This window comes from Sardina pilchardus, chromosome 12 (assembly GCF_963854185.1).
Source record: "Sardina pilchardus chromosome 12, fSarPil1.1, whole genome shotgun sequence".
Taxonomy (NCBI): Eukaryota; Metazoa; Chordata; class Actinopteri; order Clupeiformes; family Clupeidae; genus Sardina; species Sardina pilchardus.
This window is the reverse complement of record NC_085005.1, coordinates 23,456,565-23,469,479: the sequence shown is the minus strand read 5'-3', so window position 1 is coordinate 23,469,479 and position 12,915 is coordinate 23,456,565. Positions and strand designations below refer to the sequence as shown.

General features: G+C 44.3%; 1 protein-coding gene across 1 annotated transcript in view; it reads right to left on the bottom strand.

The window, feature by feature from the left end:
* The window catches only part of epm2a (EPM2A glucan phosphatase, laforin), a 17,462-nt gene extending 10,009 nt beyond the window's left edge, over positions 1-7,453 (bottom strand). Inside the window, exons 1-2 of the mRNA XM_062550785.1 lie at positions 7,175-7,453; positions 2,470-2,644 (exon numbers count right to left, since the gene is read on the bottom strand). Coding sequence (XP_062406769.1) covers positions 2,470-2,644; positions 7,175-7,424 — 425 coding nt within the window. The 5' untranslated portion in view covers positions 7,425-7,453. The remainder of the gene's footprint in view (positions 1-2,469; positions 2,645-7,174) is intronic.
* Positions 7,454-12,915: the final 5,462 nt, after the last annotated feature.

Sequence of the window (12,915 nt, the reverse complement as noted above, 5' to 3'; positions counted from 1 at the left end):
CTCATACACACCAGTAAACATGTGTCTGATGCCATCGTCATTTCTGCCAGACGGAACCTGGGCGGGTGAACAATTCAGAGACACCCTGGCAACAGGAACCCTTGAAACAACCCACCCTGGCAACAGAACCCCCGAAACGTCTTCCCTGGACGAGAAAGTCCCAAGAATGGTGTCCGCACATGGTCCTCCTGACAATGCAGATCCGCCAGCATGGAGCGTTCCAACAGGGTCCAGAACAACACACACACACACACACACACACACACAACCCCGAAATAGAGCTCAGACACACAGGTCACATGATCAGAGGAGGCTGTGACTCCCTCCTCCTCTCTGCTCTCCTTTTTGTCACTCACGCACAAGCACAAGCACACACACACACACACACACACACACACGTCAGATGCTCCTCTGGTGTAAGCCAGACAATGGCAAACGAGGCCCAGCAGGACTCTCCTTCAAAAAGTCCCAATCAGTAGAGATCTCAAAAGCACTGTCATGTGTCTGTGTGTGTGTGTGTGTGTGTGTGTGTGTCAGTAGAGATCTCAAGAGTGCTGCCATGTGAGTCTGTGTGTGTGTGTGTGTGTGTGTGTGTGTGTGTGTGTGTGCGTGCGCGTGTGTATTTGTGTGTGCGTCAGTAGCGATTTCAAAAGCACTGCCATGTGAAGACGCTCTTGGGATATCCTCTTTGCTCGAGGCCGTCACAGCTGGAGGAACCAATAAAGCCTTACGAGTCTCGAGACAGATAAGAGTGCGGGTCCTAACTAGAGCCAAAAAGAGTTCCCTAGACAGGAGCCGAGAAACAGAGATCCTGCCTTGTTCTTCTCAAAGTCCCCGCTCTATTAGGGATGCTTCAGATGCAAACATGACATAAATGTCTAAACTGGTGTAAGTAACCCACACAACTTAAATAGATCTGATTCCTTCGCCCATTTCAAATAGAGCATCCTCACGATTATGTGTTGGGCGGGTGGTGTGTGTTGGACTGTTTTTTGGAAGTGTTTCGTGCCAGGCTGTCTTGGGGAGTTGTTGGAAGACTTTTTGTGTTCGACTTTTGGAAGATGTGTGTGTTTTCTGTGTTTCTCTGCACCTGTGTTGGCACAGAGAAGCACACACACTTTTTCAGATGAGCAGCGCCAAAGGGACGGTACAATTACATGTTTGAAAGCACAGTCACGCTTGTCTGTACTGCTTAGATGTAGAGAATAAAAGCCTGTCTTTTTAAAGATCGCTTCAGCTGTGGCTGTTATGCTGCCGTCCTAAAATATGTATAAAAGAACAACATCGGTAGCGAACATGATAAATGGATTTGCTCTGAACAAAAAATGACAAGCCAATATGTGTGTAATTCACACACACACACACACACACAGAGACACACTCACACACACTTAATAATGATGGGAGCGGTGCTACATCTACTGTTGTTTGTTCAGTCATAATTGTTCTCATAACAGAAGCTGAATGTCCACCATTAGCAAAGCACTCCATTTCCGTATTCACTAACACAAAAACACACAAAAACATCTACAAAACACACACACGCATGTGACGTTGGAAATGGGGCACAAACACATTCACACACACACACACGCACTCTAAAAATATGAGCACTAACAGACACACACGCACACACACACGTGCACACATACGCATGCACGCCTGCACACACACACACACACACACACACACACACACAGACACACACACACAGACACACACACACACACACACACACACACACACACACACATATTGTTTCTCTCAGTGTCTGTGATTTGAAAGTAGAGACCATCAACAGAAGGAGGTCATAAGTCTAACTTGAGGTTACTGAAAAAGAAGTGGTTCAATCAGACAAGAAGATGAGTTCACACTGTCTGTGTTTCACACACACACACACACACACACACACACACACACACACACACCTACTGACAAACACAACAGTCCACATACACATACTTATACAAAAAGACACAAACACACACACACAGTTTCTTTATCTTTCTCTCTCACACACAAAAACAATGCCCATCGTTTCTCTCTGTCATCTGTCTCCTCATTCATTTTTCATTGTCGCCCCTATCTCTCTCTCTCTCTTTCTCCCTCTCCTTCTCTTTCTCTCTCTCTACTCAGATGTTACAGCCACCACTCGTGTTTGTCTGGATCTGATAACAAGAACACAGCAGCCTGCACTGCGCTGTCGCAGAATGCAAGTGTGTGTGTGTGTGTGTTTCTGTGTGGTGACATTCTATGAGTCTTTCTGCTTGAATGTATGCGTTTGTCTGTGAGAGTGTGTCTATGAGTGCACGTATGTATATACAGTACTCACTGTATGTATGTATGTGTGTGTGTGGGTTGTGAAAGAGAGAGAGACAGCACAAGTGTGTTTGAGAATGTGTCTGTGTGTGTGTGTGTGAGAAAGTGTTTTGTAGGTGTGTGTGTGTGTGTGTGTGTGTGTGCACATACTGTGAGAAGTGCATGGCCTGCTCCCCGGCGATGCCGAAGTAGAAGTCGGTGGTGTGCTTCATCTCGTCCGTGTGACCGCTCTGCTCGATCCAGTGGCCAATCGGGGTGCAGTGGACGCCCTCCACCACGTTCCTCTCCTCGTACACACAACCGCGGTCGTGATGGGGACCGTTACCTGGAGACGACAACGACAACAAAGACAGACCCTTACACCTAATGGTTGCCTAATGGCTGAGTTCAGAGAGCCGAAATCTACTGTCTCAGTAATGACATTTTCACACCAAGGTTCTGCTAGCGGTACATTACATGAATAAATAGTGCAGAGACACATGCACACATTCTTACTTTCTCGGTCTTACACACTCTCACAAAAACAAACAGACACACACACGCTCACTGTATCTTGCACCTCCTCTCTCTTTCACACACACACACACACACACACAAACACAGTGAGGGAGTCCACAGGTGCTCCGCGCTCCCTCACCTCTCCTCTCCTCCCTTCTCTTCACTTCTCCTCCCCTTTTCAATTTTCTCCATCCCTCCCCTCTCCTCTCTTCACTTCTCCTCTCCTCTTCTATTCTCTCCCCCCCTCCCCTCTCCTCATTCTGAGATAGCGTCTGTTTGCTCCGGGGTATGTTTCCCCCTCTTGCACAAAGAAAAGTGTGCTAATTCCTTCAAGCCTAACAAACAACTCTGTTACATAACGACACAGAGCCAAGAGGGCACCCCAGTGTGCTGCCAAAATTGCATCCGGAAAGAATTCAATGGCAGGACTACAGCAGCGCCAAACTGCCGCAAATAACAGCCGTAATAATGATCGACTATCTAAATGAACCCTGCAGACACAGGCTATAATGTCTAATGTGGGATATTGTTGTAGTGTGCCGTTTAATTGCAACTTCATAAACATCCATTGGAACGCTATGTGTGTCTGAGAGAGTGGGTGTGTGTCTGTGTCTTTCTAAGCATATCTGAGTTTGTGTGTCTGTGACAATGTGTGTGTGTGTGTGTATTTTTATGAGAGTATCTGTGTGTGTGTGTTTCAGTGTGTGTCTAAGCAAGTGTGTGTGTGTGTGTGAGTGTGTGTGTGTGTGTGTGTGCCTGACTCCGAGCTGAAGCTTTGCCAATAAGGGGCGTACTGACTTGTGCCCGGGTCACATGCAGATGATGGATGACAGTCGGCAATTTGCCGCGCCGTCGATGCGCGCTCACGGGGCGAGGGCACATTCATCAGAGGAGGGGGAAAAAAATGCAAATCGCCCCGATCACGTGGGCACGACTCTCCGAGCCATTAATCAGAGCGTGGCGTCCCCCCGTCACCGGAGCCAGACGGAGGATGAGGGGGCTGGCACGGGGCGGCACGACCGCACCGACACCGAACTCGTGTGTCCACTGACATTACCGGGATGACCGTGACTGACAATGTCCCACCGCAAACACTCCAGGTTGTGGGTGTTCAGTTATAGTCTAGGTTATGGCTGCTACAGTATGTGACAGGAAAACGACATGAACTCTACCAAAAGACCCACTGCAGACGTAGTCCTACTCCTGATATAAACTCATAGGCTGTCGCTACAATAGTGACCTTAAATGACCGCTGGATATGCCAGTCACTCTCTGGCACCAGCTCTCTCCACGGAAACTAACTGAGAATGTATTTTTGTGCCTTCCATCTCAGAACGACGTGATAAATGTCCAGTGCATTGTTTTACATTTCCTGAGTGACTTGCAACAGTTTGTCTAAGGTAGAAAATACATTCCGTCAGCATATGTCAAAGACTGTTGTCATCGTCATTCATTCTCTCTCACTCTCTCTTTCTAGTTTAAAACAAATAACAACAATGACATTTTATGGGCAAACAAAATGGAGCTATTGTGGAATTCAGTTGCTTGAATGGAAGGAGGATGGAACTGAAGGGCAAGAGAAGACATAACTTGCCAGAATTAAGTGTTAATTTCTGTCTCTCTGTGTGTTTGTGTGAGAGAGTGTGTTAGAAAGAGAGAGAGAGTTTGAGTCTATGTACGTTTCTCTCTTCTTTCAGAGTCTGAGTGCCAAAGGCTAAATATTTAGGCTTTCTTCCCCAATTATAAAGCCATTGTGTAGGCTGTCTTCTCTATTGTATGGCACAAATGTATCAGCGCATTCAGGCTACCCATAATGACAGAAACCTTGAGAACAAATAGCAACTCTACAGGAAGTACAGTTGGAGCGAATGTGCCTGAACAAGTGGAATGTGGTTGAGTGATTGAACTAGCAGTCAAACATGAAGTCCAAATTTTGGAAATAGATCTCTTCTGCCATCTAGTGGTCTGCAAGATACTTACACCAACTGGGTGACTTCTGGGTTTACTACTCTCACATTCCAAATGAAAGCCAGTTATGTAAGGTGAATCATCGGTCAAGAGGTCATGATATCAGCAGGACAACATACCCACATACTGGGAAGGGTAGCCCTGAAATGGTATCTCTCCCAGGCTGAAATAAAGCAACATGAATTTGCCACTTTTATGATTTCATAGCGAATTCATTTTTGTAGCTTCAAATTCATTTTGATGGTATATGCCAGGTCAGGTTAGGAACAGCCGACACGTGGCTTGCCACTGTCCATTAATTAAGAACATGAATTATGTTTTAAGTGGTCTAGGTTGAAACACCCCACAGAAAATAAGAAAAACCTTGACAGCATTACCAACATTACCTTTACATGCGTTTGACATAGATTCGCTAGTGTCAGACCAAAATGTATAATTGAAAGATGGCTCTGGTGGTTCTTTACCTTCTTCACAGAGCTAGAAGGGTCCTTCAATCACAACTAATTATCTGAAGAGTTTCAGAGGCTCCTCTCTGAACTACTCAGACCTACTTAGACCAGCCTTAAGATGTTTTTTATGCTAGCCCTGACTGTGACTTGACCAACATTTCAGTAAAGAGAACACCTTCAAGAGTTTGTTGAGTGAATATGGAGTGTCGAATGAGTGTGTGAAAGAAGGAACTGGTGAGTTGTCGGTGTAGGGGGAGGGTGGGGGCTTTAGCACCATTGAATGCATGGTGTCATATTTTCTAATTCTGGCCTTATTCTCTATGTGTCCTATTTCTTAACTCGTGTTCTCTTATCCTCTTGCATGGCAGCCTCCACCATTGATGTGTGATTGTGGTGAAATGTGTGTGAGAATTTGTGCTTTGAGTGCTTGGATGGGTTGGCTAGAAATGTAATCAATCAATTTGCCATTGCCATGAATATTTAACTCAATGACTTTGTGTTGTCGTCTGTTATTTGAGATAAGGAATGCTGTCCAGCATCTTGCCTGAACCTCAGCAATCGGAACACACACACACACACGGTCCGTGTAACGCTTTGCAGTGCTTTGTTCTATTTGCAGATTTCACATGAAAAAATGAAAAAATGTTTTCAAATTTCAATTATTCATTTTTCAGACTACTTGGTAAATTGATGACTGTTGCGTGTTTTATTTTTTTGCATTGAGTGTTCTTGGGATTTTCTCCTTAGAAGTTCGAAAGTCAAACATTGACTCATATTCTAACTTTGTGTTTTTGCGCTTGGGGTTGGACTGAACCATGAACGCTGGGGGTTACCGGAGAGTTGCGTTGTGGCCCAGAGGTTTCACTTCACCCGATGTCTGCTTGGGTTAAGAATGGGATGTTATTAATGGGCTTAGCCTACTCTTGTCAACTTGTTGTTTAACAGCTTCTGTAGGCATGTTGGTGGAGAGGTTTTTGTTCATGGGTAGGGTTGCTCACATTTATTCAAACCGTCAACAACCGTGAACAAATGTATTGTATACGATATGCCCCCCCCCCCCCCCCCCCCAACACACACACACACACACACACACACACACACCATCAGCAGAGATTGCAACAAGTGCATGTGACAAGTTACTGTAGGCTATCTGAAGGTCTGTGAAGTCTAACCATCGAGGGCGCAGGTGAGGGAATGATCAGTCGGTCTGGTAGATAGGCCTACGTCTCGAGCTCACTTGGCATGAATTTGACTTGATAACTCGATCTGTAGCCTATCATTTATAGCCTATCTCTACAACTGGCCAGAGGCGCCATCCGTACATCCCTAGGCGCGTTTGGTTCAGTCCAACCACGATGCAGAAATGGAAAATTGGAAAATGGACTCAATTTTACTTTTGTTTCAAATTCATTATTTGCCGTTTCAAAAACCACACTCGAAAGTTAAAAATAGCATCAATTGTCCATTTGCTGAGTAGTCTGACATATGGATAATGAAAGTTTTGAACCCATTTTCTATTTTTTCATGTGAATTCTGCAAATAGAACAAAGCACTGCAAAGCGTTACACGGACCACACACACACACCACACAATATTTTGTATCGTAAATATTGGAAATGCATCATTATAGGTTTCATCTACTGTATTATATTTTCTCAAATTTGCTAATTTGCACAGTTTATTTTTTTTTTAATTAGGCTATACAATTCTTGTTGTATTTTGCTGACAATTAGCAAGTCAAATGTGTTTACAGAGGGGAGAAGGGGACTGGTGTGTGGTTAATTGGTCAGTGCCTGGTGTTAGGGTGTACATACACTGTAGCAGAGGTAGGCTATATACTGTAATCTGCGAATGCAACGGTAGTTCGGGTTGGTGTTATGTGTTACTGTCAGTGGTGGTGTTGTGGGGTTGAAACGGAATGAAACATGTACACACGATACCTTCCCAGATGAGGTCTCCGCCTTTGACCCGTTTGACAAACTTGTACCAGAATTTCTCTAAGAACGGCGGCTTGAGCTGCAGCTCGCAAACCCACAGGAAAGGCTCGCGCGTGGAGAGCACTAAGCGCGCGGGCGTCATAACCACGGCTTTGCCGATGTCCCAGTGCCCCATCTCGTCTCGCGAACCCACCATCAACACTTCAATGTCGGTACGCTCGGGAGTTACAATGACGCCAAATCGAAACAACATCGTGTTTGGTCTGCTTCTGGTCCAAACGTATGCAACAACGTGGTTAAATATTTGAGCACAAAACGCAGCGAAAATGTAGTTGCTATCTGCGTCCACCACGACCGATCATATTCCAAACTTTAGGGGTGTTCAACAGGCTTGCTGACATTCGTAGAGTGCTAAAGTTCACCTCTGACATTTGCTGTCTGCAATAAGCTGCGATTTCACAGTGCTACAGTAGCTACATTAGGTTGTTTTATAGTGAATACCGTGTCTGGTCTGGCGATGGGTTACCTAATAGAAGAGCAGCATATGTTCAACGGGGACGTTTTTTTTTTTTTTTTTAAATGTTACTATGATCTGTGAAATGAAATAAATGGGTAACAGAAATACAAGTTGGAAAAACAAGGTTCCGATTGGCGCATATAGGCAACGGATGTTGACAGCAGCTGTACACTCACCATGAACATTCTAGCAAGTAGGCTACATAGACAGCGGCCAGAGTGTGCACTACCATCCGACGGCGCGGAGGGCTGTTTACAACCGAGGGCATTTTTATTGCAGGACAGTCACAGGACCCTAAAAGTTTGACATGCAATCTTGGACAAGTCATTCATAGGTTATTGATGAGGTAATCATAAGGAAAATGTTATTTGCTATGTCTAGCCTTTACAGAATTGTTAGTCCTCAGCACTTGGGCCGTGTTTGTGCGCAATTGAGGTCAAATTCAAGACTCTTTCTCAGTGCTTCTTTGTTGCTGGAATGAGTTGTTCTAGTGCTCTCCGTCCCTGTGATAGTTTTTCTTTCAAGAGGGGTCTACGTGTGTGTGTTCAACATGCACTTAGTTTATTAAGTGTTTCTTTTGCGTTATGGTTTATATATTATAATATTTAGTTATTTTTCATTAGGGTTGAATTTACATTGTTGTTTATTATTGCTATGTGGTATTACCAACTTATGACATTGTTTAGGCTACTGTTAAATTTAGCTATTGTATTGTTGTTGTTGTTATCGCTTTGGACAAAAGCGTCTGCTAAATACCATAACCATAACGGCTGAATTTGGGCCTTGTCCAGAACTCCCTATGTCCGTCTGCACCTCCACCTGTTCATGTTTTATGTTCAACCCACTTTTTCTACTTTAATCTAGACCAGATTAAGCGCTTCATATCAGAAAGCTAAAAAAAATGTGTTGCACATTTTCGGAATTTGAAAAACATTAATAATATAAACCTTGTCAGCTTGTTCAGGGTCCCTGCACATAAAATAGTTAACGGACCCGGAGCTTTATACAGAGGACTGTACACTTAAAGGGACACTTCACCGATTAGCATTAAGCTTTGTATCTTTATAAAACCAGTCATGTTTTTGAATGGTCGTGCATCATTCCCTCAGTTTGCCTTGAGATGGGAGAAATACGGACTTAAATCGTGAACATTTATGAACGGGAGTCAATGGAGAGATAATTATTTTTTGGTCCCGTACTGTGCATTTCACTGATGTGTGTGAATTTAAAAGATATTTTTTCACGTCAATAAAGTACAGCTATTCAATAGAAATAAAAGTTATGTTATTTTTGTGCGAATCCGCCCAGTGGACTACATCTCTCATCTCAAACGATGTACGTCACCAACATTAAACGAGCGGCTCGCTAGTTACAGTAGTTAGCTGTTATGCTAGTTAGCGGTTACATCTTGCTGCCAACTATGTCACTTTACTGTAGTTTATGTAGGCTACAGTCTATGGATAAATACAACTTATTTGGAGTGTTTAATGTGGTAATGTGGTGTTTAATATGGTATTTTCACCAGCAAGGGGGGAAGCTCAAATAAGACCTGCTGTTGCTGGTGCCGGTAGCTGTGCCTGTGAGGTGGGCTAACGTCACTAACGCAACTGATGTGTTTGTAGTCAATGTAATTACGATATTTCACAATGTTGTAATTCACAAAATGAACTGCAAATGTCTGTACATGAAAATTTGTCTTTAAAATTGACAAACATCATATGTGTAATTCATGGCACAAGACGATCGGACCAGAAAATAATTTCTTTCTCCATAGACTCTCATTCATTTTTTTTCCGATCTTAGGTCCAGTGGACTGACCGGAAGGGGCGGAGACTTAGGTTCCCTATAAAGGGCTCAGAGGAGAAGCAAAAGGCAGGGCTTTACGAAAAGGAGCAACAGGCTCAGCATGAGGAAGCCTGAGACCCTGTCGTCATCTAGGGCATCCCTATTCAATCGCCCCGTCGTGACAGCATGGTTTGAGAACTATAAGCAGATAGTGAATACACTTGGCTTAGAAGACTCTCCTAGTCTCATCTGGAATTGCGATGAAACAGGCCTGCAGGACTACTTTCTGTCATCCGTGGTGGTCGGAGAGACTGGAGAGCCCTGCTATGAAATCTCATCTGGAGAGAAAGGCGAGACGACAACCTGTCTCGCCAGCATGAATGCGGTTGGAGAATACGGTACCAAAATGATCGTCTTAAAGGGGAAAAGGATGAAGCCACAATGGCTTGAAGGGTGTCCACCGTCCACCATGGTGTGGATGTCTGACAATGGCTGGACCAACAGCCAGCTGTTTTTTGAGTGCATCATTGCTCGTGGCCAGAGTATCTTGCAGAGACAATTCAAATTGTGCTCCCGCGAGAACTATGGATTTCAAGGGTAGGAAAACACAGGCACTATTAAAAATGCTCAAGCTGGCTTTAGGGGAACTGGAATTTTCCCCATCAATGAAAAAGCCATCCCTGATAAGGCCTTCGAACCCAGTGCTACCACCGACAGACCTCGTCCACCTCCCGCAGCCTTTGACCTGCCTGATGCCACTCCTGCAAGACCCCCTTCAGCTCAGGCGACCTTTGACCTTTGTGTCACTCCTGCAAGACCTCCTTCAGCTCCAGCGACCTTTCACCTTTGTGCCCCTCCAGCAAGACCTGCTCCACTTCCTGCAGCCTTGGGGCCTGGTCCTGGCACTAATACCTCGTTTCCACCGCAGCGGTGCCCAATCTCGAACTGGTTCTGCGTGTATCAACTGAACAATGACAGGTACTGGTGCCAAAAAGCCGGCACCGGCACGCCACCGTGAAATTGCTGGTCCCAGAGTTGGGACCATTACGTCATAGGGGTCGTGGCACCATGGCAACAGTAAATATACAGTAAATTTACTTTTATCTGTCTATTTGTTTTTTCCAAATTAATCAAAATGAGCCAAACAAATGGCAATAAGGCTATACAACAGTGATCTTTGGAGGAGACCAACGCATTGCTTGCAATCTGGGGGACAATCGAAATCCAAGAAAAATTGTCAGGGGCTGTAAGGAAAGCAAAGGGTTTACGAAGATATAAGAGGAGAACTGGAGGTGGCCGGGTTTCGGAGGACAGTCAATCAAATAACTAACAAACTAAAGAAAATCAAGAAAGAATATCGAGATCACAAAAAAGAACTGGGGAAAAGTGGTGCTGGGCGAATGAAACCAAAATCAGGACTTTGACACAGATTTTTTGGATAACGTTATTGGTCAAAGACCAGCTAATCAAGTCACAGGAGCCTTGAATTCAGCCACAGCTATGCTGGAGCAAATGTGTGATCCCAATTCATGTGAGCTGGGTAAGTTTTCTTACATTTCTATACCTGATTGTTAAATAGATTTTAACTTGTACACGTAATGTGAACTATCAGTATTTTCTTTGTTTCGAACTAGCAATCTGGTGACAATTTATTAACTAGGTTGTATGGAAATGCGTGCCGGTGCTTTACCAGAACCAGCTCATCGTCAGCACCGGCACGGCCCTGGTGGAAAAGAGATATGAGAGACCTCCTTCATCTCCTTTAGTAGAGGACGCGCTACATTACAACATGGATCCAGCAGCACAAGATGTCAAAAATATTGTCCAGTGTTTCACTTTGGATGGTGAATTCCTCTGTGAGTTGGAGAGTGTTGACTTATCAGGCCAGGGGGAAACCTCTCATCAAATTTGGAATCCACCCACCATTGACACAGAGGACCCACCAACCTCTAAAGCTTTTGAAGTACTGAATGTACTGTATTAGTAGGCCCACATAAGACAACGTTATATAATAATAGACAATAGATTATTAGATTGTCTAATAATGTCCTCATGTCTTGTATCTTACATGTTTTCCCAAAAAGACTGGATGAACCAGACCTTTTTGCTCAAATGCCAGATGCTAGCAGGTTTTTAAATAAGACAGAGCTTAATGTGTTGGAAGTGAACACAGAAAGTGGTGAGTGCCATCTTGGTCCCTACGCCAGCTCTTTAAACCAAAGCCTCACCTCTGACTTTTACCTGACGGCTTTCAAGACAGTCCTCGAAGTGCTGTTCAGATCCGTCAACTGTCCAGTTAGCCAGTTCAAACCAGATAATGTGGCTTTATTAACAAGGGAGAATGCTGTTTTATCCTACTTTATTGCTGCATATGACATCATGACAGACGCAATTAACAGTATTCTTGAGGTCCTTGTTGCATTGTCAGACAAGAGTCAAAGTCAAAGAAGAGGAATTCTGTTTTTATGCCACTGAGATGTTCTCCAGGGTACAGTATAAAATTAAGCAGTTCTTGACCTTGGGTAAAAAAATGGGAATGACAGACAAAAGTCACAGCACAGACTCTCAGCTCAGTTAAATGCGGTGGCCAAAATGGAGAAAGTCAACACACTCCCTGCTCCAGCTCAGTTAAATGTGGTGGCCAAAATGGAGAACATCAACATACTCCCGCTCCAGCTCACCTCTGACTTTTACTTGAGGGCTTTCAAGACGGTCCTCAAAGTGCTGTTTAGATCCGTCCGATCCATCACCGCAGAGCGAAAACAATGAGATAGACAGCAGCGTTTTCTCTCGTTCACCTACATGTTTGCTGAGAATTCTGAAATGCCCAGGTGACATCATTCAGAGCATGTGGAGCTCCAACTGGACTGGAAACACTATCTACTGAGGGAGGTTATTGTGAACCAGGTGATGGGGAGCTCTTCACCAGAGCCAGCTTTTCCATGTGCAAGCCGAAACTCTTGAGGATGCAGCTGGTACCACCAGTTGTTTTGAGACGACTGATGACCTCAACTCCGAGTCAGCCACTGAAAATGAAAGGGAAAGGACCAAAAAGAGCTGGAAGCAAAAACTTTGCGTCTTGCCTAAAAAGGGAGGATCTATAAAACGGTATAATAAAAGACCCAAAGCCAGAATATTTCTATATTTTGTTGCTCTTTAACCTGCAATGTTATCGTGCGTCTGCGGTGTCGTTTGACACAGGAGGCAATTTCTTAGTCCAGGAGCATCAACTGAGGGCAAAAGGTGACATAACACTTGCTTTGTAGTATTTCTCTAGGAAAAATGCTGTGAGTGCATTGGCACCAAACCAGGCATGTCCACAACAGGAGGAAATCATTTGTTGTTGAACCTGACCTTCACACCTTCAGTAAGTCATTATGATGACGACGATGATGATTATGTTCCCGTCAGTATAGGCTGTTTCCTTAAATCGTGACAAGCT